The 27,173-nt window shown below is 45.4% G+C and overlaps 1 protein-coding gene across 1 annotated transcript in view; it reads left to right on the plus strand.

Annotated features, from left to right (window-relative positions):
• Nucleotides 1–27,173, plus strand: part of GLS2 (glutaminase 2) — a 579,026-nt gene that overhangs the window by 369,131 nt on the left and 182,722 nt on the right. Inside the window, exon 10 of the mRNA XM_069653689.1 lies at nt 4,836–4,902. Within this exon, the coding sequence (XP_069509790.1) occupies nt 4,836–4,902 (67 nt within the window). The remainder of the gene's footprint in view (nt 1–4,835; nt 4,903–27,173) is intronic.

Raw genomic sequence — 27,173 nt, forward strand, 5'->3', positions numbered from 1 at the left:
GGAAGGCATGGCTGATAGCAGTACTATTGGCGATATTGTCAAATCTTGGGGCAGTCTCTAAGGGGCTGTGGGGCCCTCATCTTTCGGGTCTCTTAGAAAACGATTCCTGCGAGGTGGCGTCCCTTCCCCTGCTAGCCTCATAGAAGGCAAGCTGTGCAGGCTCAGAATCTGAAAAATCTTCGTTGCATCCGGTCTGCTGATGGCAGTATAAAAGGCTGTATTGTTGTCAAAGCCATCAGTCCGCTAACCGCGGCCCATCCCTGCGAAGACCCTGTGAAACCAGCACTACTGTGACATGACCACACAGACCAAGAAGAAATCCAACCCACGCCTACACACTGAACCCGAGAAGATGGAGTAATGAGGCTCAAGCCTCGGTATCCAAAAACACAGCTGATGGATTAAACCTAACAGCAAGAAGAAGACAGCCGGCCGCAAAGCCATCAGTACTGGTCGTCAAAGCCTTATTAGGAGTGAGCGACTGAAGAGGTATGACTGCTGCAGTGGTTACCTTGTGTCCCCCTGTGCCAGACTTGCAGCCCCCTGGGGTGCTAAATAAATCATCAGGCATTAATTCGCATGGAATAGCGCTAACTGCAGGGTTGTCTATTGCTCCACTCTTTAGACTGCCGGCAGTCGCTCTAATGCCAGTGCTGATGATGAGATCGGGTTCTGCGTTGTGGTCTGAGTCTTTGTTCCCCCAGGCATCCTGGTTGCTCCCAAGGAATTGATTAATTTCGTTTATGAGCATGTAGGCCTCGCCCGTGAGCATAGTGGGACCTCATGGCCGTGTATTGGGGTGTCCAGCATCGGCACCTGTTGAAGAAAGCATCACTAACATACGTTTTACTTTTTAGTATTTTCGGTTTCGGATGAGCAGGCAATTGTTGTGGTGAGAGGGAGCCAGCCTCCGTCATGGATGGCTGTAACAGCCCCAACAACCATGCCCAACAAAAATGAAACTCAAATAAACAGTAAACGATATGGGCCCCCAGATCAGAACTTCTCACCTTGTCAAGCGTTACATAAGTCACTTCCTCACGATGCGTTTAGCTTTAACCATGTCGCTGTAGTTCTTGCAGGGCAGCCTTCCACCTGCAGGTGCCCAACACCCTGTGGGAGCCAAACACCCACGCCCTTTTAAACATAGGGGGAGTGGCCAGTAGCAATCCACAGCAAATCGCCTCCGGGGAGCCCAGGGAGCCAAACACCTGTGTCCTTGTCCTGCGGGTCATAGGATATCCTTTTAAATGCAGGAGGTGTGGCCAGCAGCAATCCACAGCAAAGAGCCCCAGGGAGCCAAAACCCTGCACCTGTGTCCCGTAGGGTTCCTGACTCTCAACCTCCCCCTCTTCGAATCGTCTTTGGCACTGCCATCGGACTCATGACCCTAGTCCCCTATCGTCTCTGTTAAATCCTCTCTAGCTCTAGCCCCTCGGATATCCTCCCGTGTAATAGTCTGTATTTCTGTCCTTCATATTCAAAGGATAGCGAGAAGGGGAAGCCCCAGCAGTATCTCACCCCTTTCCTTCTAAGCCACTGTGTGAGAGGGGAAGACAACCTTCATCTCGCCAAGGTAAGCATGCAGAGGTACTGCTAAATCTTGATTGTTGCGCCATTATAAGTTAATGAGTCCACTTTTCTAGCCTTGTCCAGGATTCTTGCCTTTTCCGCATAGTAATGAAAGCGTGCCAAAATCGAACTCGAAACCCCGGCAGCCCTGTGCCCCCTATCAATGGTTGGCTTGTTGGTTCCAAATAGAAGTTTGATCAAGTCATTTATGGCATGGACTATATCTCTTTCCGTTTCATCATCATTCTCTGGAAATTCAAAAAGAATTAAGATTGTTCTTCCTCTCCCTGTTCGTGAAATAGTCCATTTTAAGTTTCATTTCCTCTTCCCGTCTTTCTACCTCCGAAAGTCTCTTGTCAATCTGCATTTCCAGGATAATCTACTGATGACTGGTTGGATTCCAGTCCCTGCAGCTGCTCCTCCACTGTGTCCACTCTCCTTTCTATTTTGTCCAATCTGTGGCCTATGTCGGTTCGAATCCCTCCGATCTCTTCTAATAATGCAGCAATGTGTTTTTTTGTGGACATCGAGTCTGCTTCTGGCTCTGCCATTCTAGGTGGCACCTCATTGTCCACCAGACGGTGGGAAGCCCTCATATACATATGTCTGCAGGGCCACCTGCCAACTCATGAACAAGGGGCTCAGATTAATTTAGCCTCGGAATCACAAGGCCTTTTGACATATTCTCCAGGGCTGAGGTCCCAACCAATGAAATAACATGGGTGATGATGTGAGGCCAGCCCTCTGATGAACTGTGGGTATATAGAACGTCCAATACCCCTGGTGGTTTCGGAAGCACTGTTGAAGGAACTTTCGGTGCTGGGCTCATCAGCACATCCAATCACCCCTGACTCACTCTCCTGCCCATGAGGTTGCCATCCTGAGGACTGCCTAACGTCAAATGGCAGCCATAAAACTAAGCATAGATCTGAAGAACACCACCTCTGAAACCTTGTTGTTCGACCGACTGCCAGGTACGTGTACAGAATTGCCAAGTAATCACTCCAAGCCCATATCATATGCCCACCACTTTTGTTTTGGTCTCAGCTGGACAAATTCAGCAAGATTGGAGTAGTAAGGAGACAACGCCTCTCGGGAAGGCCATTGGGAGAGGCCTTTGCTTACTGGGTGGGGTTCAGGCTTACTCTCACCCCGTGCACAGTGACCTTGTCATCAGTTCGGTAGCAATAAAGACTTCCCCACGGAGTGCCTGCAGTTCAGTCGCTTGTAATTCTGCTAGTTACGGGTGGCACGCACACTCTTGGCCTGGGGTAGAGGTCCCTCGGTGGCCAAACTAAATACTTTCCTTTCCGAGGCATAGTCGTCTCCTTCCAACAGACTGTCAGATAAGCACCATGAGGCGGTGTAGTCCTTACTGTGCACAATTTAAATCATTTCACATAATTGCTCACTCCCGCAGCCCTCCTCCCCAGCCACCGTTAGACCTATTGGAATCCTGCCACAAAGTTCTAAAACAGTTTAAGCTTTGTCCTTCATCCGAAGTAAGATTTCATTTTTAGTCATTCTCTTCTTGATGGCTATTGATGGGGGTTTCGTTTTGGGCACGGCACAGATAGTGTGATCCTTTATATTTGGGATGACGTGCTACAAGAAGCAAATTAGGATATGTGAGTCAGGTTTGCCTTCTTGAACTGTGTGGACCATTAGACACAGTAGAACAAACCATCCTTTTAGAACGTCTTTGCGTGGTGGCCTCTTTGGTCCCTTTTAGTATCATTATTGGGGTATTTATTGAGCACAGACCTAGCTTTGGGAGGCAACGGAGCGCTTGACAATCATAGCGGGAAGAATAAGGTTAGGGAGCAGAGAAACAAGTGAGTGGGGATATAACAGGTGGGTGAGGGCAATGGTTGGTAATGGATCTACAAGTAACTAAGGGAGGAAACAGTGGGGATCAAATTACCCAGTCTCAGCTTAGGTGGGGAGTGGGTGGTGTATTGACCTAGGTGATAGAGAGGAGGGTCTTGAGCTCCTTCCTGAACTGTAGAAGCGAGGGGGCGCGTTGGATGTTGATGCAGAGGAGATATTACACATCTGACTCCAGTCCTTTCTGTCTGAATGATCCAAGCAAATCAAACTCTGCCCTTTCTTGCCAACCCTCCTGCAGGTCTTGCAGTTTTCCACAGGGATCCCCACTTTTCCCCTTATTCTTTAATCTTTGTCAACTCTCTTTTCTTATTTCTAATCAAATTTGAAGTTCACTATCATTCATACAGATGACACTCTACTTTAGATCCATCTCTCTCATTTTCTGTCTATTTCTGAGCTTCTAGGTAAATTCCTCAATGCCATGCAAGCATGGATGGCTAATAACTGGCTCCTCTCTCAATCAATTAAAACTGAAATGCATTTCTATGAATCACGTAGGCTTCTCCGCAACCTCCCTCTGACCCCCTTCTTTCAAGGTAGGGTCCACTCTTCAAACCGCTGGCTTCTGGATGGGGCCTCCTAAAACTTAGAAGGCCTCATTTTTCCATCCATTTATCTGAAGTTCATCCTCCTTTTCTATTGCCACCAACTTAAGAGCCATCTTAGTTGCTGCCTTCCTTTTTTCCTAATTACACTATGGGAACTCGCTCCCTGCGGATCTGCCAGCTTCGGACACTTGCAAGCTGCAAATAACCCAGGAGATGGCCCCTAACTCATTTTTGGAGTCTCAAAAAAGACACAAACTCAATGTTCTGGCCTCCTTGCATTGGAATCCAGGCAAAGAACGCAATCCTCTTCAAAACCTTGTGCAATGTACACAAATCCATTGGCGTAATTTTAGGGGGGGGGAGGGGTGTTTGTCCCCCATAACTTTCATGGCACACCATTTTGGTCCCCATTCATTTGGCTGGGGCACCATTTCTTCAGATGTCATGTCCCCCCCCCAACATTTACAGCAAAGTTACTCCACTGCATAAATTCCTCCATCAAGTGGCCCTTGTGTACCTCTGCATGTCATCTCTTCTCTTTCTCTCTGGTTCAGTTGTTTCTCTGGGGGCGGAGGGCAGACGTTTTGGCATCTGAGTCCTCACCAATGCAACAAGCTCCCTTTCCATTTTCGTCCCATCAAATAACATCGCTGCGCGTTCTTAAAAACCCATCTGTTTGGTGGTATCATTAGAGAGCAGTTGGCGAAGCATGTGCTTTCTAAATCACTAGACCCATTGTCCCGAATGAAACATGGTTAGAGGATGCTAACAATGCTTGTTTTCTTGTGCCTGCGCCTGCCTGTTACATATTCCTTTATATTTTAGGCTCCAGTCTGAAAAGGAGACCGGCTATCGGAATTATGCAATAAGCTACTATCTGAAGGAGAAGAAGGTGAGTTGGGATGAAGAGCAGTGTGCTGAGAAATACACAGTACTTCCTCCTAATATAATCACTGCATGTATTGCTCAATAAGAGAGTATCTAAGCAGCTACATCAATGTGCGTGTATGTTTGAATATGTGCAAAGACATATTTGCATCGATATATATATATATTCAGTGAAAAAACCTGGTTAAAGGGACGTTATGGTTACAAGTAAAACCGAAACCCCTCAGAAATTCACCAGTTATGGTAAGCTAAGCAACCATAACTCGCGCCACCGCCGTGCACTGCTAAACTAACACCCATGACATCAAAAATAACATCACAAATGTCACTGATGACATCACATATGAAATTCCTTTTGATGAAAAGGTCTTACAAGGGGTTGTATTTACAGTGTTGGTAACAAGATGTCAGGGGTGTTCAGAAGACCTATCATGAAGTAAGTAATGTATTAAAGAATGTACTTATATAAACAAAATATTATACTGGAGTGTTGTTGTTAATACATACATATAGGCAGTGACTGCAGCATGCACCATGGGAGTAAAATATTTTTTATGTGGTAATTTTGACTAGTAAAATAATGAATGCTACCTTATCATAGTTGTCAGTAATGTTAAACATGGAATAAATAGCTAATAATTGAAGACTTTCTACATCTTTGTGTTTGTACAAATAATACATATGAAGACCAGCAATGCATTCAAATCAGGGGCCCATACAGGGAAACTAAAGTAAGTAATAAAGAAACAACATCACTAGAAAAGGTCAATAATGTTAACGTTCACCATCATGTATACAAATGAATTGTGTGTTTGAGGCCTGCATATTGGCCCATAAATGTGCATCATAAGCCGAGACCAAACCCTAAGGAAAGTACTTTAAGAACATAGAAGAAGGTTAAAGTCTAGATATATAGCACCTTTTCAATTTACATATTCTGACTGTCAGTGAACAAAAGCACCTGGCCTAGATATGCCAGTGAACAAAAACAAGTAAGCCAGATAGTTGATGTCATCGCTAATGTCATAAATGACATTTGTGATGTCATCTTTGATGTTCTGGGTGTTAGTCTTAGCAGTGCACGGTGGTGGCACGAGTTATGGTTGTTTTGCTTACCATAACTGGTACATTTCTGGGGGGTTTTGGTTTTACTTGTAGCCATAAAGTCCCTTTAACAAAGTTTTTTCACAAAATTTCATAGGTTTTTACCAGTGCACCCTAATTTTCTACAATTTCCTAATACCATACTCACCCCCAATATATCAGCATTTTCATCCAATCTAGAAAGTTTCAAGTAAAAACTCTGCCATTCCCCACCTCCTATTAACATTCTAAACACTTCTATCAACTTTCTACTACTTTTGACACAGGACGTCACCAAGGACTTCCCAAACAGTGTCACGTGACCGTGCATCCATGCAGCGTGATGACATGTTGGTGAACGGGTCCATTCTTCACAAACTTTTCACAACTGCATTTTCAGCCGATCTAGGAAGTTTCAAGCTGAAAGTTTACCCTTCCACAGCTCCTAGACCCATCCTTACACACTTTCCATCTGCAATCCAGGAGATAGCACCTGCTTGGAAGAGTATTGGCCCACCAGCTATTTCACTTCAAAAATGGCATTTTTGAAGTGAAATAGCTGGTGGGCCAATACTCTCCTCCCCAGGGCCACCAACACCACCACCACCATCATCATCAGCTGGAGGGCCTGGACAAAGAAAAAGGCGCAATGATACAGAGGAGGATCAAGAGGACCAGGAAAATGAGATAGAGGAAATGCTAACTTTAGCACCCAGAGAGACTCATGGGTGTATCAGTTCTTTAAGACCATACGAGGAGAACCAAAAGCTCAGGCTACCCATGTTGAAGGCGTTGAGTGTGGAATCATACTCAGTCGTGGACAGCACAGGCAGTATTCTTTTGGTACCACCTCCATGCACGCCACACCCGCTCATACCACCCAGGTACTCTGAGAAAGCCTGTTCCTTTCTCAGGAAGTAGTAGGCTGTTTTCCTCTACCTCATCTTCCTCAACCGCTACTGCCAATATCTTCCCCTGTCCACCTGCCCCTTCATATCTGTGGTTGGTGCCACTTCCCTCATTTCCCTCCCCCACCTTGATTCCTAGACTCTCCAGCAAAAAAGAAAAAAATACAAAATCAAAAAACACAGAAAAATAAGTTCCTTTAGGAACCACCTTTCACAATTAAAAAATTGAACGAAAAAAAAATATCTTATAGACTCCATCTACTTTACATTTTTCAGTGAAGTAGTTTGACTCCATAAGATTCTCCAACATTTCCATTAGCATTTTGTACTATGCTAATGGAAATAATGGACAATTGTATTATAGAAAAATAAAGAAAAGGACAGAAACAATTTTCTGTCCCAAATACATTTCTCTAGCATACAATAAGGATAATAATCCATGGACCTTCATGACTATCCACGGTCTTTGCAGCCCCCTTTACAGGTCATGCATCATTAAAAGACCTGGATGGCACATGCACACCATCGCACAGGACAGCCCTTCTACAATGTTTACTTTTATGTTTGTAACACTCCTTCATGGCCTGCTTTCAAACAGTCCCACATCCATCCATCAATCGCTTCTAAAAACTCTACATATAACCCTATCAAGATATTAAACTTCTGCATACCAACTGTCACTCAACAAAGTTCTAGAAATATTTTGCATCTGCATTTCCCTTACTTATACAAACAAATTGTACACAATGCTGCTATAAATGCACATATGCATTGTGCAGTGACAGAGGTGCATGAATGGAAGGGGGAGTAGGGATGGGCAAGTGCTGATGGGAGCCCAGGTGGGAAGTACAAAGGTGGAACGCCACTGGCTAACTGCTGGGGCAGAGGAGTCCCAAGGGTAGGCTGCAATGCCGCCAGGCGGTAGACCGGCAAGGGCAGTGCTGAAGGGGGGTGCTACTGGTGTCGACTAGATATAGAACCTGGAACCTGTGAGGTTTATGAGGGACCAGGCCATCATTCTCAGTTGCAGTCGAATGAGTTAGCAGGGAAGGGATAGAGGGAAAGAGGAAGAGAAAAGCAGAGTTTTGAGAAGGGTCCAAAATTTAAGGAAGTCCGGCTCAAGTCTGAAAGGGGCAGGGAGGCTGTTCCAAGGAGAGACACCAGCCGAAGAAAGAGACCTGCCTCCCGCTCTCTGTTTGGAGACATTTTCGACAAGCAGATAATTGGAGTTAGAGGGGCGGAGGGCTGTAGCATAGGTGTATTTAGGGAGAGAATCTTGGAGATAGCATGGTCCCAGGCCCCAGAAAGCCTTGTCGATGATACAGAGGATCTGGTTTTCATCCTTTGCGACACCAGGAGCCAATGTAGAGATTTTAGAGCTGCAGAGATATGATCCTTGGGCTCAAGGCCAAGGATAAGTCTTGCAACCCTATTCTGGATTAGCTGAAGGTGCCATAGAGAACAAAAGGGGTGGTTGATAAAAAAAGACTGTTGCAGTAGTCCAGGCTAAGACACAAAAGTGCTGTGTGTGTGTGTTTATTATGTACTCACACAGGAAGTAGTTAGTGGTTCAACAATTTACTTTACATCTCTTCCGATAAGCACAAAAGATGGTTGAAATCAACGAACGGACAAAGTTAGTTATACAGTAGTAACACAATTAGGTGTCGACCTCTGGAGTGTAGAGGTCAAGACTACATCGGGATACATGTTTCCTTACAGATCGAGGGGGTATAAGAACCCACTGGTACAGGAAAAACACGAGCCTGAGACTGGGGGTGGTCTGAGGCGTGGTAAACAGAAAGTGCACACAACAATCTTTGAATATGACAAATACAGGGTAGTGATACAGTTGTGTCACGTAGTTCGACACGGGGTGTGACACAGGGTGTGTTTCGGCCAAAGAAAGTGGCTTGGTTGGAGCCTGTCTTTGTGCTGGCCTTCGTCAGGAAAGGGCACCGGTGGCGGTGCTGTCCGTGATGTCTGTGGGTGAAACAGAACTGTTAGGATCTCGGGTGATTGTTCATAAAGTACTAAAGGTATTAAATACGGGCCAATTTGTGCCCAGGTGATACACCACATGGTGTATCTAAAATACAGCTTACCTACTGCTGGAGTAGCAGAGGGGTGCTGTCGGGAAATCCAAAATTAATTGCAGGATAACCAGTGCAATACTGGCACTGGGTGGGTCGGCTGTGGTTTCCTAGAGGCCAACGTGGTTCAGAGTCTCACGGTACCGGAGTGGGCCGATGTAAGACCCAGGTCTGGAGGGAGAGTAGAAAAACAAGTAATGTAGTAACCTATCATTGTGGGGATACGAGAGTGCTGGGTGGTGTTGCTGACCGGCACTAAACGAGGCTACTGAGTGAATCGTGTCGAAATACCCTACGCGATCACGGGTTATGGGGAAAAGTGATCATGGGTATGGTGGACACACGAGGCGATGCTGTAATAGCTCTAAAAAACACACTGAGTGTGCGAGTGAGCTCAGTGGTGGTGCCTGGAGTACAGCGTGGGTGATGTGGAGAATGAGTTGTTCATCTCAAGGGCTTAACTCGTAGTGCGTTTCACCAACATAGTGCCCAGCACGGGGTTAAGTGCAAAGGTAACCGATCAAGGGGGAACGCCACTGGCTCCTGGGACACACAGAGTTACAAACCTAAAAATGGTAAACCCTATTGAAGGACCAGATAATGGCGGCTACTTGAAAACAGGGGTGAAGCCCTGGTGAGCTGGTGGATGGGTGCCTCAAGTGGGCAGTACTCCAGGTTCCCCCGGAAGCAGCAGAAATCAGGGCCCACATCCACATCATCCGTTTTTTCAGAGAGGGGGCCAACGGGGCCGCCCGAGGACACGCCCCCAACAGACCGTACAGTACATGAGGACAGGCCAATGGTACTCGAACCAGCCCTAGCAACCATCCCTATCTTTAATTTGTCCTCTAGACCACTAGTCCAAGCCGAACAGATCCTCCTCGAAAGGGGCCTTTCGTTTGTTCCAGCCACCAAAGCGGACCCTTTCACCACTGAAGCAGAACTCAGACGTTTCTTCCAGTCTCTGAGGTTAAAATACTTCTTTGAGGTACATTTACCCAGCAAGCAAGATTCCATCAACCATGGACCGGAGTGGAGCAAAGACAACATCACTGGTTTCAAACCCAAATCAACCTTTTTTCCCCCTCTTCACACCATCCCGAGTGAATTTGAGACCTTTGAAAAAATCGTGATGAAAACGATTACCGATGGAATAAAACAGAAACTTTTATCAAGACAACTTGCTACCAACAGAAAGACAGTCCCTTAAGGACCTAAACCTGGACACCACCATCACCATTAAACCGGCAGACAAGGGAGGCGGCATTGTGATCATGAACACCACAGATTACAACCAGGAATGCCAGCGACTCCTCAACGACAAAACCTCCTACAAGATGCTGAACAAAGACCCGACACCACGGCTACAAGAAGAGATTATCAACCTAACCAAGCATGCGGAAGAGGAAGGGTGGATCTGCCAAGAAGAACGGGTCTTCTTTAACAAGACACACCCTAGGATCCCGGCCTTCTACATTTTACCCAAAATACATAAGCACCTCACAAAACCACCAGGCAGACCCATCGTCTCTGCGTGTGATTCACTGTTGGAACCCCTCTCCTTATACACAGATTTTTTCATGAAGCCCTTCGTGGGGAAGATGGCCTCATACCTGAAGCCCATACAGCACAGAAACTATCAAGATTTTGGACTCCATACTTCTTACCACCCAGTCTATATTGGTCACCATGGACGTCGGAGCATTATACACCTCCATTCCACAAGTAGAGGGCCTACAGGCGTTGGCAACATGCCTTGAAAAACAAGCCGACACATCAACTGTACCTACTAACTTCCTGCTCGAGTGCATCCGGATCGCTATGGGAGAACATTTCTTTCTATTTGGCCAACAGATGTATCAGCAAATAAAAGGCGTCAGTATGGGTGCCACTTTTGCCCCAGACGTCGCCAACCTGTACATGGCACAATACGAAGAGGATCATATCTACCACGACGACAATCCTTACAGACCACATATCAAGGTCTGGCGTCGATACATCGACAACGTATTACTCATTTGGGAAGGTAGCATTGAAGGACTACTAGCCTTCCACCAATGGCTCAACGCACGAAACGATTACTTCAAGTTCACCATTGAATGGGACTATCAAGCTATCAACTTTCTCGACTTGCACATCTATCGGTCCGGAGAGATGTTGAAGACAGAACTCTTTAGAAAACCCACCGATAGGAATACCCTACTTCACTTCACGAGTTACCATCCGCAAGGGTTGAAATACAATCTCCCCTATGGTCAATTTCTCCGCATCTGGAGAAACTGTTCTGACAAAGAGAAATTTGACCTCCATGCACAACAACTGCAAACACGCCTTGGACAAAGAGGCTATCCAAGGAAGTCAATCAAGACTGCCAAAAAAAGAGCAGCAAACACCGACCGCTCCTTTTGCCTAACGACCAAAGAAAAAGACCCTATCAACAGAACCGTCTGCATAACAACGTACAATCCAGTCAGCAACCTCATAAAAAACACCATTAACAAACACTGGCACCTTGTCAAGAATGAAGGCACCCTTGTGAAGAAACCACTGTTTGCATTCAAAAAGAACAGAAATCTAAGAGACTCCCTGGTCCATACTTTTCTAGAACCTACCAAACCAGCAACAACTCTGTGGAACCTTCCGCCAGTAGTAGGCCATTTTAGTTGCAGACAATGCGTCGCTTGTCGTTTTACAACCAACAGCAAGACTTTTACTCAAAAGAATCTGGTCTGGAAACAGAACAGCCACACTAACTGCGAGAGCAAGTACGTGATCTACGCCATCAAGTGACCCTGTGACTTGGTCTATATTGGCAAAACCATCAGACCTGTCAAACAAAGGATAAATGAGCACAGATCGTGTATTAAGAACCAAATTGAGGACAAACCTTTGGTCGAACACTTCACCAAGAAGAAACACACCCACAAACAATTTACATGGACCGTGGTTCAGCAACTCCTGCCGCAAAGACGGGGAGGAGACATCAACCTTGCCCTCACCAGACTTGAGCAAAAATGGGTTCACAAATTAAACTCGGTTCAAAACGGTTTAAATATAACCGTTGAATGGAAACACTTCTAGAAAACAACCAGTGCTCCGTTGTCATGGCACCTTCATGGCCGTCAAAACCCTCCACAGGTAGCTGACCCCTCAGTAACATTCAAAACACTCCTGCTCACCGACCATGGGTCCGGCCACCTCCAGGAGGGAGCACTACTGATACCGCAACCTGGTTGTCAGCCACAGCACTGGGACCACAGCTACAGTAATTGAATTCAATTATGTCACTTTGGCCTGGTGTCCGCCTGGTGTGCCACCTACACTCAACCACAGAGGACTAGGCATCCCCACACACCGGTTTTCTCCCAAATGGTTACCCTAGAACCCATTATAACCAGTGTCCACAATGCTCAATTAATCACAATGTGTAACTACCACTAACACGATAACACAAATGTTTTCAACCTTAGTGTTTGCCTGCTATGTTATGTTGTCTTTTATACACAATTGTACACCAAGGTCAACCATGTACACCATCTGCAGGTGCCTCCGGTAAAAGTCCTCAGTCCTAAACTATATTGATTTAGGTGTTTTATTACTTTCCTGTGTTTAGAGCTATAGTCGATGCCCCATGGGAGTCCACGCTACCTAGATATACTCCGGGTCCATGTGTCACACACACCGGGACACTATTTTTATGTGTCCGCCAATAGCAGTGGCCTTGTCACGCCCCACCGGACTACATTACCCAACATCCCATGCGTCGTCTTGCACTTCGATGGGGACACCACGCAAAGCCATCTGATTGGCTCCCGCAGGCAGCCTCCACTTGACCGCGGGCTCCCATTGGCCTGCTCTCAGCTACAGGTAGTGTTTTATACAGACTGGCACGGCTTCCACGGCCTCCGACTCACACGACTCTCAGGAGTCCCCGCTCATCACGGCAGCGCACCAACACGACCGCGGTAAGTTTCTTTTCGACTCGTATGCCTTGGAGCACGCACCCGGCCACACCAACACGTCCTGCCCACTTGTAACCTAGTGATTAGTCTCACTTGAGGCACCCATCCACCAGCTCACCAGGGCTTCACCCCTGTTTTCAAGTAGCCGCCATTATCTGGTCCTTCAATAGGGTTTTCCATTTTTAGGCTTGTAACTCTGTGTGTCCCAGGAGCCAGTGGCGTTCCCCCTTGATCGGTTACCTTTGAACTTACCCCTGTGCTGGGCACTATGTTGGTGAAACGCACTACGAGTTAAGCCCTTGAGATGAACAACTCATTCTCCACATCACCCACGCTGTACTCCAGGCACCACCACTGAGCTCACTCGCACACCCAGTGTGTTTTTTAGAGCTATTACAGCATCGCCTCGCGTGTCCACCATACCCATGATCACTTTTCCCCATTACCCGTGATCGCGTAGGGTATTTCGACACGATTCACTCAGTAGCCTCGTTTAGTGCCGGTCAGCAACACCACCCAGCACTCTCGTATCCCCACAATGATAGGTTACTACATTACTTGTTTTTCTACTCTCCCTCCAGACCTGGGTCTTACATCGGCCCACTCCGGTACCGTGAGACTCTGAACCACGTCGGCCTCTAGGAAACCACAGCCGACCCACCCAGTACCAGTATTGCACCGGTTATCCTGCAATTAATTTGGGATTTCCCGACAGCACCCCTCTGCTACTCCAGCAGTAGGTAAGCTGTATTTTAGATACACCATGTGGTGTATCACCTGGGCACAAATTGGCCCGTATTTAATACCTTTAGTACTTTATGAACAACCACCCGAGATCCTAACAGTTCTGTTTCACCCACAGACATCACAGACAGCACCGCCACCGGTGGCCTTTCCTGACGAAGGCCAGCACAAAGACAGGCTCCAACCAAGCCACTTTCTTTGGCCGAAACACACCCTGTGTCACACCCCGTGTCGAATTACGTGACACAACTGTATCACTACCCTGTATTTGTCATATTCAAAGATTGTTGTGTGCACTTTCTGTTTACCACGCCTCAGACAACCCCCAGTCTCAGGCTCGTGTTTTTCCTGTACCAGTGGGTTCTTATACCCCCTCGATCTGTAAGGAAACATGTATCCCAATGTAGTCTTGACCTCTACACTCCAGAGGTCGACACCTAATTGTGTTACTACTGTATAACTAACTTTGTCCGTTCGTTGATTTCAACCATCTTTCGTGCTTATCGGAAGAGATGTAAAGTAAATTGTTGAACCACTAACTACTTCCTGTGTGAGTACATAATAAACACACACACACAGCACTTTTGTGTCTCTGTTTTGGATCTCCTCATCCTGATTATTTGTTTAAAATACGTATACCCACCTGGGTAAATCGGGACCTCGCCAGGTGCCCTATGATTTATAGTAGTCCAGGCTAGACAGAACCAGGGCTCTAGAGATGTTGAGCTTCTGGGGGAGAGGGAGAAAGCCTGGACGGAGGTGAAGCTGAAAGTGAGCCTTCTTGACAAGGTCCAACATTTAAGAAGTGAAGGAGAGAGAGGAGTCAAATGTGACCCCAAGGTTTCTGGCCTCACAGGATAGTGAGTGTAGAGGGCCAAAGGAGGGTGGCCAGAGGGTAGGAGGGAAACAGGGCACAGGTGTGCCAATAAGAAGTATCTCTGTTTTACTGGCATTGAGACAGAGATTTTTTGCAGCACACAATGCCTGGATGGTGGTCAGACAATTGGGGATGAAAGGCGGGGAGGAAAAAGTAGCAAAGGGAAGTTTCAAAGAAAGCTGTGTGTCATCAGCATAACACTGGAAATAAGGAGAGAAAAAGGAGATCAGGTGAGCCAGAGGGACGAGATAGATATTGAAGAGCCACAGAGATAGGACAGAACCCTGGGGGATGCTGCAGGAAGAGAGTGAGGGGGTGGAGGAGAAACAGCGCAGTTGCAGCTGGGAAGGGCGTTTAGTGAGGGAAACAAGTCAGTCAGTCCACTGCCTGATACTTGATGCCAAAGGCATCATGTAGCCATTTAATGAGGATAAAATGGTTGACTGTGTCAAAGGTGGAGGAAAGTTCTAGGAGCACCATCCTCAATTTTACTACGCTCATAAATACCATATATACTTCAATTATATAATTGCACCGTATTACAAATACGGTATACTCCCCCTACAGTACCTATAATTACTATACACATATTGCTATAGTGTGTGTTGCAAGTAGCCACAACCACTACAATATAATTAAAGCATATAACAGGTACGTACAATACACCTTCAAATAACAACTCACCCAGAACCCCCCCCAATCCAAGTGATGTCCGCGGACAGCAAAATTGACCGTGGGCTCGGTGGCATCTGCACACCCTTTTTTTGACCTATAACAACAGCTCCATGTCAACTTTATTACACTCACACACCCTTTCTAGGCCCTCTTCCGGCATCTAAACAACCCCAAATGTGTTTTGCAGACTTTTTTTCTCAATGTGCTATTCGCAGTCAATGTCGATGTCGGCAGATTCGTCGGCACCTGCCTGTCCTTTTTTCACCTATAAAAACAGCTCCATGTCAACTATATTCCACTCCGCCACCCTTTTCAGACCCTCTTTCGGCCACCAAATAACCCCAGATGTGTTTTCCAGACTTTTCCCTCACCGCGCTATCCACGGCCACCAGCGGCTGTCCATGAATCCAATATGGCGACCGTTTCAAAAACATGACACAGCTCACAATTTTGAAAATCCAATCAGCGGGCACGTATGATGTCCACGAATGTCACGATGCTCTCTGATTGGTCTGGAGGCATCTGCGGACCCGAATCAGGAAGGGAGTCCACGAACCGTACCCAGATATCACCATTTCTTTAACCTAATTTTTACCCTTTTTTGGATGGATTTACACCAAATTTACAAATGCACGCTTTCGGGACGAAGCAGCCAATCTTGGCGCAAATGTGGTGAAAATCCAGTTTGGGCTGTACGCGTGAGCAACATTTTCTTTCCATTGCATCTATAAGGCTTTCCAAACATGTTGGGACCCCGCCTATAACTTTGTCCTCCCTGGACAAAACCACATCAAACTTCATACAATCATTCTGAGGGGGCCATATACTTTTTTGCAAAGTTTGGTAAGGATTCGTCCAGGGAGGCCAAAGTTATAAGCCGCCTAAAAAGTGCTCTTTATATGAGTTGAGCAACTTAACAATAACTACAGGGCCGCTACTGCAGGCCCTGTAATAAAAGAAATACCTAATGGTAAAACAGGTGGTATAATATAAATGACCTCCTGTTTTACCACCTGTGGCTATGGCCACAGGCCATTGTGCCCTCCTCAGAGGGGCCACTGCCCACTAGGGCACCCTTTGCCTCCCAGAGCGGCAACTGGCAATGGCCTGAGACGATGTCTAGTAGCCAGTGGGCATGAAGCATTCCCTAGGCCCTCTAACCTCCCAGGGCAGCCTTGGCCAAATAGCACTGTGCCCCCTGAAATTGCTACTGCCCATGGGTTGTTGCCCTAGCCTTCATGTCTCAGGCCCTTCCAATCGACCAGGCCCAATGGTCACATAACTGTAAGGTTAACTTGCGGGCTGCCAAGTAAGTCTGTGGGCCATTGGTGGTCCATAGGCCGCCACTCTGGTCTGCGGTTCACATTCTCGGTCTGAGATGCGGATGTTGTTCATGAATATACAGATGTCCAAGGGCTACTGCGGGCAAACAATTTTTTTGGAAACGAGGTCAGTATAACACCTAGGGAGCTAAAATGTGCTCCTTTAAAAAATTATGGCAGTGTGGGTCTGGCCAGACATAAGAATAGGCCAGCGTCCCACAATGACAGCCTCCTAAAAAAAAAATGCCCCGTGGCCACCAGTCTACTGAGTTTCTTTCAGAGTGGCAGATGATGTCATCCACCCTAGAATGTTTATGTGGGTGACACTAACGTTGCATGGTGATAATGTTCTGAATAAGTCCGTTGGCAAGTTTCTGGAGCCGAAGATGTCAGCAGATGTTCATTCAATAAAAGGAACTTACTCATCACGTGCCTAAGGAGCGATTACCACACCCAGGTTGCGCTTTGTTTTTCACAGGCATGACAGATATGGATTCTGGTTCCCCATAAAGGGGCTTACAAACCCAGAATCAAGTAGCCAATTGTGTGGCCCAGAAAATTGATTTGATTTGGGTATTTGTAATGCGCAAATTCAAAAACGGAACCAGGTAAAAACTGCATCTGGGCGCAGTTGTCAATAACATGGTAAAACAGGAAACCATGTAGTTAAAGGATGAGTAGATTATTGGAAGAGATGCATTTTCAGCTTCTTCCTGAATAGAGGCAGGGAATTGATTTTCCAGAAATAAGCAGGCAGCGGATTCCAGGCTCAAGAATCACATATGGAAAAGCATCTATCCCCATGGTACACAGAGTGAGACGCTGGAATCGCCAAAAGGTTTTGGTCAACGAACCGGATTAGAAGAGATGGGCAAAAGAGAGACATTTTAGAGGCAAGATAGGCGGGGGCTTGGCCATGGAGGCATGGAGGCACTTGAAAATCAAACAGAGGATCTTAGAAAGGACTCTCAGTTGTAATGGGAGCCAATGCAGGTTCCTATGAAATGGAGAAATTCAAGCAGATCTGGGAAGGCTGTACAGAAGTCTGACAGCCGCATTCTGGGCGATTTGAAGGCGGTGCATCTGGCAAAAAGGGAATGCCCATAAGAAAGGGATTACAGTAATCCAGTTTATAATTTACCCGAGTCCCGACAACAGCTGGGCATCCTGACAACAGCTGGGCATTTTCTTTCTGTGATAAGGGGCAGAAAAAGCCTTATGAGTTTAAGTTGGAAATACATTGATTTAACAATTTCGCTGATGTTTATGTTACAATTTAAATTCGACTGCCAGATACAGCTGAGGTTTTTAACGTTAGCAGAGAAGATGGTCAGAACTTCAAAGAAGGCTGGACAGGGGACACAAGAGTGTAAGTCAGCCAGCTGATTTGTTGAGCCAAACACAATAATATTGGTCTTAAAGCGGTTTAGTTGCACCCTTTATTGCAGCATTCAGCTTTTTATCTTTTGTGCACAAGCTAAGACTCAGTCAATTGCTTCCGGGGATTCTTAAGCGTGACGTAGATTTGAGTGCAGTCACCGTAAGAATGATAACTTTGAAGGTTGAATTGTGAAACAAAAATTAAAAGTGGCCAAATATAAATATTGAATAATAAGGGGGAGAGAGAGGACCCCTGTGGAATGCCACAAAGAACGGGCAAGAAATCCAATTAATAGGTTCCCATTTTGACTGGTTGGGTCAGATTTGATAGTAAAAAGAGATTAACCACTTCAAGGATTCCTCAGATAGCAGTGCCACCTCAGTCAGAGTGGAAATAAGAATATCGAAGTCAACTCTGTTGAATGCTGCCGATAAGTCAGCCATAACCAGCATTCTGAGATCTCTTTCATCGGCAGCCCTCAGAATGTCATCCCAGACAGCCACGAATGCAGTTTCAGTGCCATGACCAGGCCTGAACCCAGACTGATATGTGTCAAGAATTCCATGATCTTCAAGAAAATGTTGAAGTTGTACCGAGACTATCTTCTCAAGGATTTAGAGGGCCATACCAAACCTATGATAGGTCGGCAGTTGGAGAGCAGATTATGATCCAATGGTGTTTTGTTTTTTAATCAGAGGGAATTAATAGGATCTTTTGAGGCCAGATGGCACACAACCTTGGGCCCCAGAGGCATTAGCAAAAGCAGTGATGAAATGGCTCAATAGAGGGGGATGTTGTTTGTCAAGACAGGCAGGGATTTGGGCATAATTGGGATTTCTAGGTTTTAATTTTAAAATCAGTGTCCTGATTTCCTCTGAGTTAACAGTAGCGAAAGTAAAAGTAGATGACATCGGCACAGGAGATGTTACAGGTTTAATGTCTGACATGGAGGCTTGAGGGTTAACAAGCTTTGAATCAATATTCAGCCAGATAGATTGACTTTCTTCATAAAGAACTCATTGAATTTGTTGGTCAATTTCGAGCAAGGGGGTAGGCTGAGTAAAATACATGAGAGGGCGTACTAGGTTTTTTATTACTGTAAAATGTCTTTTAGGTCTGCTATAAGCGAGATGTATCTGGTTCTGAAGGAACTGAGATTTAGCTGATAGAATGCCTCTTTTATTTGTGTTCATTGCTACTTTTACAACCTGACGGTTGTTATAATCGCTTGACTTGAGCCAAATATTTTCCGTCTTACGATATTCTTTTTTATCTTAATGATTCGTTGTGTACCATTTATAGCTTTTATTTTAGGTTTTTAGGTTAGTAGTTTAAAGAGGCACATACGAGTCAAAGATTTTCTGTAGAATTGACATATTTATTTTATTTGTTTAGTTCCAAAAGAACTTAAAAAACTTTACACATATCATCAATCTAATACATCAATCTAAAACCCTAATAAAATGCATAATTAACATCATAATACAAACTTCTCATGAGCACCATATTAAAAACACACAAAATGACTTAACAGAGCATAATCAATGAAGCAGGTTCAGTGGAGCACAACTTTCATTCACCGTAAATACATATCCATCTGCAGTAACCTAACTCTCCACAGCCTACTGGTGAGTAACGCTCCTGTCTCCAGCTAATGAGGAAGAAGAGGACCATAAGTAAACATCTGGCAGTCCAACCCCAGAGGGGCTGATATACTTACCGCTGCATGATGTACTACAAACTCTCAAAGTTAATATAATTACAAATTTTAAAATACTTAGTATTAACATACTCATAAATCCAATTATTACTACCTACAATAAATACCTATTTAAACATATTACGCTTTAAAAACGATCATATACAAAATAAGTACATAGTATACACCTCTATTGTGCCTGTTACTTGTTGTTAAGTGTCTGCACCTAAAACCCTCTTCCTCAATTTACCACTGATAGACGCTTTTTAATAACTCCGCATAGGCAGCACAAGGCAATGTGAACACTTTGATTATCTAAATTCAAACAATAATTACAAAAGGCTTCATCCTTAATAAACTCATATGAGTGTATCACTCGACCTAGGATTGTCATATATTCGACTCCCAGTGCTGTGCACTCAGTCAATATATGTTTAGTGGTCTCCACCATGCCCAGGATCTTGCGGATGCAACAGCACCTGTCCTTTAAAGGGATCCCTAGCTGTACACCAGTAAAGACCAGAATTGGCAGTTGATTAATATGCAGCCTTAGACGAAAATGCAAAGCTGCCAGATTCGGACACTGCCTCACATATTTCTGTGGTTGCAGATATTTATGCGTAACTCATGAGATATAAGTATAGCCACGTAGGATCACCAGATGGGTATACTTATTAGTCCACTCCCACTGTTTTGCTTTATCTATAAAAATAAGCTTTAATGTTTCATACTTTGTTCCCCTGGGGTAGTTGGGGTTCCATCCAATGTTCTTAAATAACTTAGCTACCAGGGACTTAAAACCATCTTTACTACACCCCTGTTGCAATTTACCATAGGTATATAATAGGGAAAGCAATTGGCATTTGGGTTTAGAATATATTTTCAAATGCAATAAACCTCTCTGAATCAAAGGTTCACCTTTTAACGAGGTCAAACCTAATTCTAACCGAATATATTGCACTGAAGTAGAGGCACTAAACCTCAACACCTGTTTCCAAAACTTCCCCTCTATCCCATCCAAGCATTTCAGATCTTCCATGGCCAAAGCATCCATTTCATATAGCACCATAGGACAGAAACATTGTATATTATTATTATAATTACCCCATCAAACGTAAACCCTGCAGTTTCTCTCGCGAAGTTATAAATCAATTGTATCATCCTTAGGGCGTTTATTTTCTTGGTCTGAACTATATACTTATAGGTTTTACTACCACTCATGTCGAGTCCCAAGTATGGGTAAGTCTCGATATAGTCCACCTTACGCAGTGGAGTGTTAAAACTGGGCCGCTTCTCCTTTTTAGCCGAGACTACCAGTATTTTTGTCTTCTCCAGATTTATTTCAAGCTTATTATCAAGTGGGTAATTGTTCAATATAGTAAACATCACTTGACCTCCACCATATGTATAATTAAACATGACAAGGTCATCCCGTAGAGCATACATGGGATGAGGCGCCCTCCTGGCTTGACACAGCAGCATTCCTCTGGTAACCATCGGGCCGGCTATGGATATATTGGGCCGATGGAAATCTGCACAATTAAGATCGAGGGGAAAAAGGAATCAGTCCTGAAGATAGCTGTAAGTCTATGATTGTATTGAGGTCTTTTTTACTACGGAATAAAGTAATAGTGGCTGGAGAAGCTTTAAGGGAACTGTGAATCAGGCATGGTATCAAGAGAGACACAGACTCAAAAGTAACAGTTTGAAAACCTTTATTGTAACAGTTTCTTGGGTTTGTGTTATGCCTAACTGGCGCTTACTCTAAAGGGATTGTTCCCTCAACTGATGTTTCTAAGGGCCGTCAAAGTCTGTAAGTCCAAAACCAAAGTAGGTCCGTGTCAAAACCTCTGCTTGTCCTCACTCTTGGACAAAACGTGTCCTCGGGTCTTCGTAAAGAAAAATAGTGGCTCAAAAAGAAATGTACTCCACCATTCGTCTCAGGTGGCCTTACCATCAGATGTAGTTCTGTCAAAGTCAAAAAGATAGATTGGGTTCAGGTGGCCTTACCATCATGTGTAGTTCTGCAAATGTCAAAAGGTTGGATTGGGTTCAGGTGGCCTTACCGTCAGGTGTAGTTTTGCAAATGTCAAAAGGTTGGATTGGGTTCAGGTGGTCTTACCGTCAGGTGTAGTTTTGCAAATGTCAAAAAGATAGTTCAACACAAAAAAGGTCACCCTCGAAACCTTCCACGTAGGGCTCTTGCAGAAAATAAAGTTCACAATGTTTCTGGGTCACCTGGGGTCCCTTCCCCAAGCTTTACTCCTTCCAGTTCCGAACAAACAGAAAAAAAGATAGTGTTCTTGTCAGGCCTCTCAGGGCTCCATTCCCCAGGTCTAGGCTTCTCCTGCAAAGATGTGAGAATGTCTCTGCAGGCCTGTCTGGGTTCCCTTCCCCAAGCTTAGCCCACTGCTAGAGAACCTGTGTGCATACCATGAGCGCTTCCATGTCTCCTGATGTCACTGTGCACATGGTCATGGATATTGTGAAGTATATAGAAAACCTGATTGAGGTGGGCACTGCTACCTTCGTGTTACTTTCAGTTTGTGAATATGCTTAATATCCTCATAGTTTAAATCCTAATCTTAAAGTCTTTGAGGTCAGTGGTGCAAAAAAAGCCACAAGGCTGAATTCATGCACAAATAAACGTCCAAGGTTGCCCCTGCAAGAACCCTGTGCTCCCGCTTTGCTCAAAAAATTAGCTGAATGTAATTAACACTCTGGGTGCTGTAGGAACAACTTAAATTATTTCTACTTTGTTTTTTAAAGCGAAAACATCTGATCAAAATATATAACGCAGTTTGTTTTAATATAAGAAAAGGAGGCACTATTGCTGGTACATGGGTTCAAAATCGCCTATGCATTTTAGATACAATCCGTCTTTGGTAACTGTGTGGGATGACATCTTGGCCAGCGCAGATAATGGCTCTTATACAGTACATGTAATGTTAGATCTGTCCACAGCTTTTGATACTGTGAGCCATGACAATCTTCTTTCAGGTTCACAGAATCAAGTTGGAATTGTACAGGTTGCCATGAGGCGAGTCTGCTTTATTCTAAACGGATGCATGCAACAGGTGAAACTACGATCTAAAGTAGTGCTAAGGTGATGGCTAACTTTGGGGTTCCTTAGATTTCCCCCATCACTCGTACTTTTCAACATTCATATTAAACATGCTTTTGACATGTTTGCTAATTGAGGGCTTAGGTCCCCCTCCTCTGCACATGACACACAGGTGTATGTGAAAGTCAATGGGGCAAATCCCAATCTGGGTAACCCGATCGGCTGCATGGATGAAGTTGGTTCTTCATTCATAGACTTCTTTTTGAACGTCGGGCCCTTGTTCACTTTTGGTCGACATGAATTCGACCTGTTTTTTTAAAGGGGGTTTCTTCCCTTGCTCCACACCGCCACCCTCTCACCGCCCACCAACTTCTCCCCTAGTCCTACATACACATATAAATTATACATGTGAATGTATATGTAATTGGTCCCTTAGAACCAAAAGTGACGACCGTTAAAAAGACATCTTTGAAAACACATATTACAATGAAGTTGAATGTTGGATTCTTGATTATGGTCTCCCACTTAACCATAACAAAACAGGAGCTTTCTTGATTGGTCCAGAAAACAGTCTTCATATGTATTAGTGTTGTCCCCATTCTTCCCGTTTTAGCCTATCCACTCCTTTCACTAAAAATACATGTCATTAGCAACCAGACCTTGATACGAAGTCCCAAAGGAATGAATTCACTAAATCAGCATTCTATGACCTATGGTTGTTTCAAAGGACCTTGCCTTACATTGATAAAAAGCATCACCCGTCTGTAGTCGGCTCACGTATGAACTTGAGAGTGCACTATTGCATTGATACTAATGCTGGTTTACCGGCTTATTAGCTCAGGGACCTGCAGAAAGTCCACAGCACAGCGGTCCAACTGATATATATACTTCCCAAATCCAACCCAGTATCTACATGGTACCATTGGTTACCTGTTAAAGGTAGAATCACCATTAAACCTCTGTGTTTGACCTTTAACTGTGTACATGGCCATGAGCCTAAGTATTTTCAGAGTAAAGTGCTTTTGTATAGACCTACCTCTTTACTATGGTCAGACCACCATTTATTTCTGGTAAACCCTAAGTTGAACTTTATATACAGGGGAGGCTGTATGGAAATTGGACAAGTATTTGACCTTTCGTAATGCCATCAAGACCAGGCTCTTCAGTTAGACAGGCCATCATCACATAGCCATACATTCAGAATTAATGCTGTGAAGCATAGCTGTAGACATTAACAGTGGTGTGGAGGTGGTAACCTTGTGTTCACACTAATGGCCTTCTGCTCTACATGTCATGGCATTTGAATGTGTGACATACACGCTATTTCAGTGGGTACATCTGCCCAGTGACCAGATACACCAACTGTGCATGAACACACACAGGCCAATGCTTCATTCATATGACTCACCTGGGTGTGGGTGGCAGCTGTGCCTGGTCCATCATGCCTACCACTGCTATTGTGTGGGTCATGCCAACCACTGCCTCCTCCACGTTGTCGATGTGTTGTCTTCGAATTGTCCTCCACATGTGCCCCTGGCATGGGCACGCATCTCTGCCAGTTTATTCGTTGTTCTAGACCTCATGTACACCCAGCACTTCTTGATCTTTCATTGCCCTCTCGGCAACACTCAGGGCACTCACATTGGCCATAATTTTAGCCCAGAGTGCCATCCTCACTGCATCGCTGGACTGTTGACCATCTGTGCTGTATGGTATTGTTTATTTGTAAAGTGCCTATAAACAGGCAAGTGTTTCAAAGCGTTCAAGGAGGGTGGGAACATGGGAGAAAAAACAACAGTCGCTCAGACACCTTGAAATTCCGAGACAATAATGGTCTGCACAGGCAGAGTAAGTGCATATAATACATTTAACTGTTTGAGATACAGCAAGTAGGCCTGACAGCGATTCTGCAGTTTTACCAGTTCATTTAAGGGGGTGAGGACAAGGGAGAACAGACAGTCGATCTTCAGGCACGGAGCATACAGGATCGTGCAAGTGCACAGACGGTCGCAGAGTGGGGGAGGTGCAAGTGCACATGGTCAGTGGAGACTGGGGTAAGTGCAGATAGGGCCACTCTCTTGGGTTATTTCTCAAGTGCAGTGGGTGTGGGTGAGGTCTAGGGCACTGAGGCAAGTGCGAAAGAGGACTGGGGGGGTGGGGGTTGCCAGGGACCTGTGAGACTCTGAGGTACACCAGATGCCCAGTCAGAAAGCTTTAAGGAAGTGGAGGGAGAGAGGGAAAAAGCAGAGGACTATGTTAGCAGGGTAGAGGGGGAGAGAAGGAGGAGGAGAAGAAGAAGGTCTTGAGGAGTTTCCAGAACTTAAGAAGATAAGGCTCAAGACGGAGGGCGGCAGGGAGGCTATTCCAGAGGGAGGCACCTGCTAAGGATAAGGATCTCCCTCCAAATCTATGCTTGGAGAACCGTCTCACTCGTAGAAGGTTGGAGGTAGATGAGCAGAGGGCTCATGAGGGACAGTATTTCAGGAGGCAGCGTTGCAGCGTCCCAGGCCCCAGGAAGCCTTGTGAATAATGCAGAGGGTCTTGAACTTGATCCTTGCAGCCACGGGGAGCCTGTGAAGGGATTTCAGTGCCGGAGAGATGCGGTCCCTGGGCTTGAGGCCAAGGATAAGTCTTGTGCTTCTGTTCTGGATGAGTTGCAGAGGGCGCAGGGAAGAAGGGAGGTTGAGGAAGAGGCTGTTACAATAGTCCAGCCTAGAGATAACCAGGGCTCTGGAGACAGTGAGCCGCTGGGGCAAAGTGGAAAAAGGTAGAGTACCTCTGAGGAGGTGTAGCCGATAGACTTTTTAGAGATGTCCGAAATGTGAGAGGGGAAGGAGAGAGTGGAGTCGAGAATGACCCCAAGGTTTCTTGTCTCGCATATGGGTGTGGCCACAGGGCCATGGGAGGCTGGCCAGAGTAAAAGTGGGAATGCAGGTGCAGGGGTCCCAATGCCAATGCAAACAATCTCAGCCTTACTGGTGTTGAAGCAGAGGTTGTTTGCAGCACACCATGACTGAATAGCGGACAGTCAGATATGAGCGAGAAGGAGGCAGCAGCTGAGGGTAGCCTGAAAGATAGTAGCATGTCATCCGCGTAACACTGGAAGTTAGAGGTGAAAGTGGCAATCACACGTCCCCGGGCAGCCATACAGACGTTGTAGAACCAGGGGCATAGGTTAGATCCCTGGGGAACACCACAGGTTGAGAGAGCTATACTCGAGAAAAAGGCTCTGAGTTCCACATGGGATGGGCGGTCAGAGAGAAAGGAGGTTGACCACGCCAGAGCCTGACCTGTGATTCCCAGGGTGTCACAGAGGTGTGCAATCAGGATGTTGTGGTTCACCGTGTCAAGGCAGAGATGAGGTCAAGGAGAATGAGAACAGAGGGAGTGTTAGTGTCAAGATTTGAGATCAGGTCTTCAGGGGTGTTCAGAAGAGAAGTTTCCGTGCCTCTGGATGCTCGAAAGCCAGGCTGATGGTCATGGAAGCAACCAAGAGTGTACAGAGTGTCATCATGAAGTTCACCATGGCATCTACTTCTTCGCTGACATTTCTGGCCTGCCACTCTTATCAACTTCATTCTCAGGGGGGAGAGGGTTCTGGATGCCGTTTTCTGTTACAGGATGTTCGTGGCTACAGAGTTGAGGCCTTCTCGTGTTCTTAGCAGTGTTTCTGCGAACCTCCTGCTTTGCTGAAGGTTTTATTGGAATTTGCATGTGTTTATTCCACATCCGCCATGATGTGCATGATTTTGACGCAATGTCATTCGTCCACCATCATTTGCACTGAAAATATGGCAGATCAGACATGAGACACTTCTTTTTGTGTTGCAAAGTCATGCTATCAACATTTGCACCAACATGTGGTGCATCTAATGCAATGCGCCACAAACATGCACATTGTGGAGATGTGTTATTACCTGTGCCATTATTTGCACTTATTTTAGGCTGACACTTGCACCAAGGGCATTTTTTTGGATTTGTTTTGTGGATTGGGGTTGGGTGCAATGGCACAAGCACATCTTTGATCAATTGTGCATCTCATTGGAATAAGCCTTTTTTGAGAATCTGCCAGAAAGAAATTTAACACCTTACCCAGCGTTTCTGCATCACCTACTTCACACAGGGGAGAAAAAGGATACCCAGACTCAACGGAGGCAGCACCAGAGAGTCAGAAAGGGAAGAGTGCGTCCTAAGGTGGCGAGTTATAGACAGCAACCAATTAAAGACCACATATGCAGACTCTCATTTCCCACCCTGGAAAAGGAAGAAGGAGAGTAGTAAATCCAGAACCACCAGTCGGCTAGTGTGGTGGGAGAAGCAGATGACTGGTTGGAAACTGGTGATCATTGGAGAAAGCAGAGGCTGGGGAGATGTAAGTGAGTGGAGAGATGACAGCAGTGTTGAGCAAAAGAAGGGCAAAGGCAGAAGTGGTGACAGAGGGAGTGAGGATGCAGGAGGAGGTGGAGA

The sequence above is a fragment of the Ambystoma mexicanum genome, chromosome 3q, assembly GCF_040938575.1.
Source record: "Ambystoma mexicanum isolate Mex_15411 chromosome 3q, UKY_AmexF1_1, whole genome shotgun sequence".
NCBI lineage: Eukaryota > Metazoa > Chordata > Amphibia > Caudata > Ambystomatidae > Ambystoma > Ambystoma mexicanum.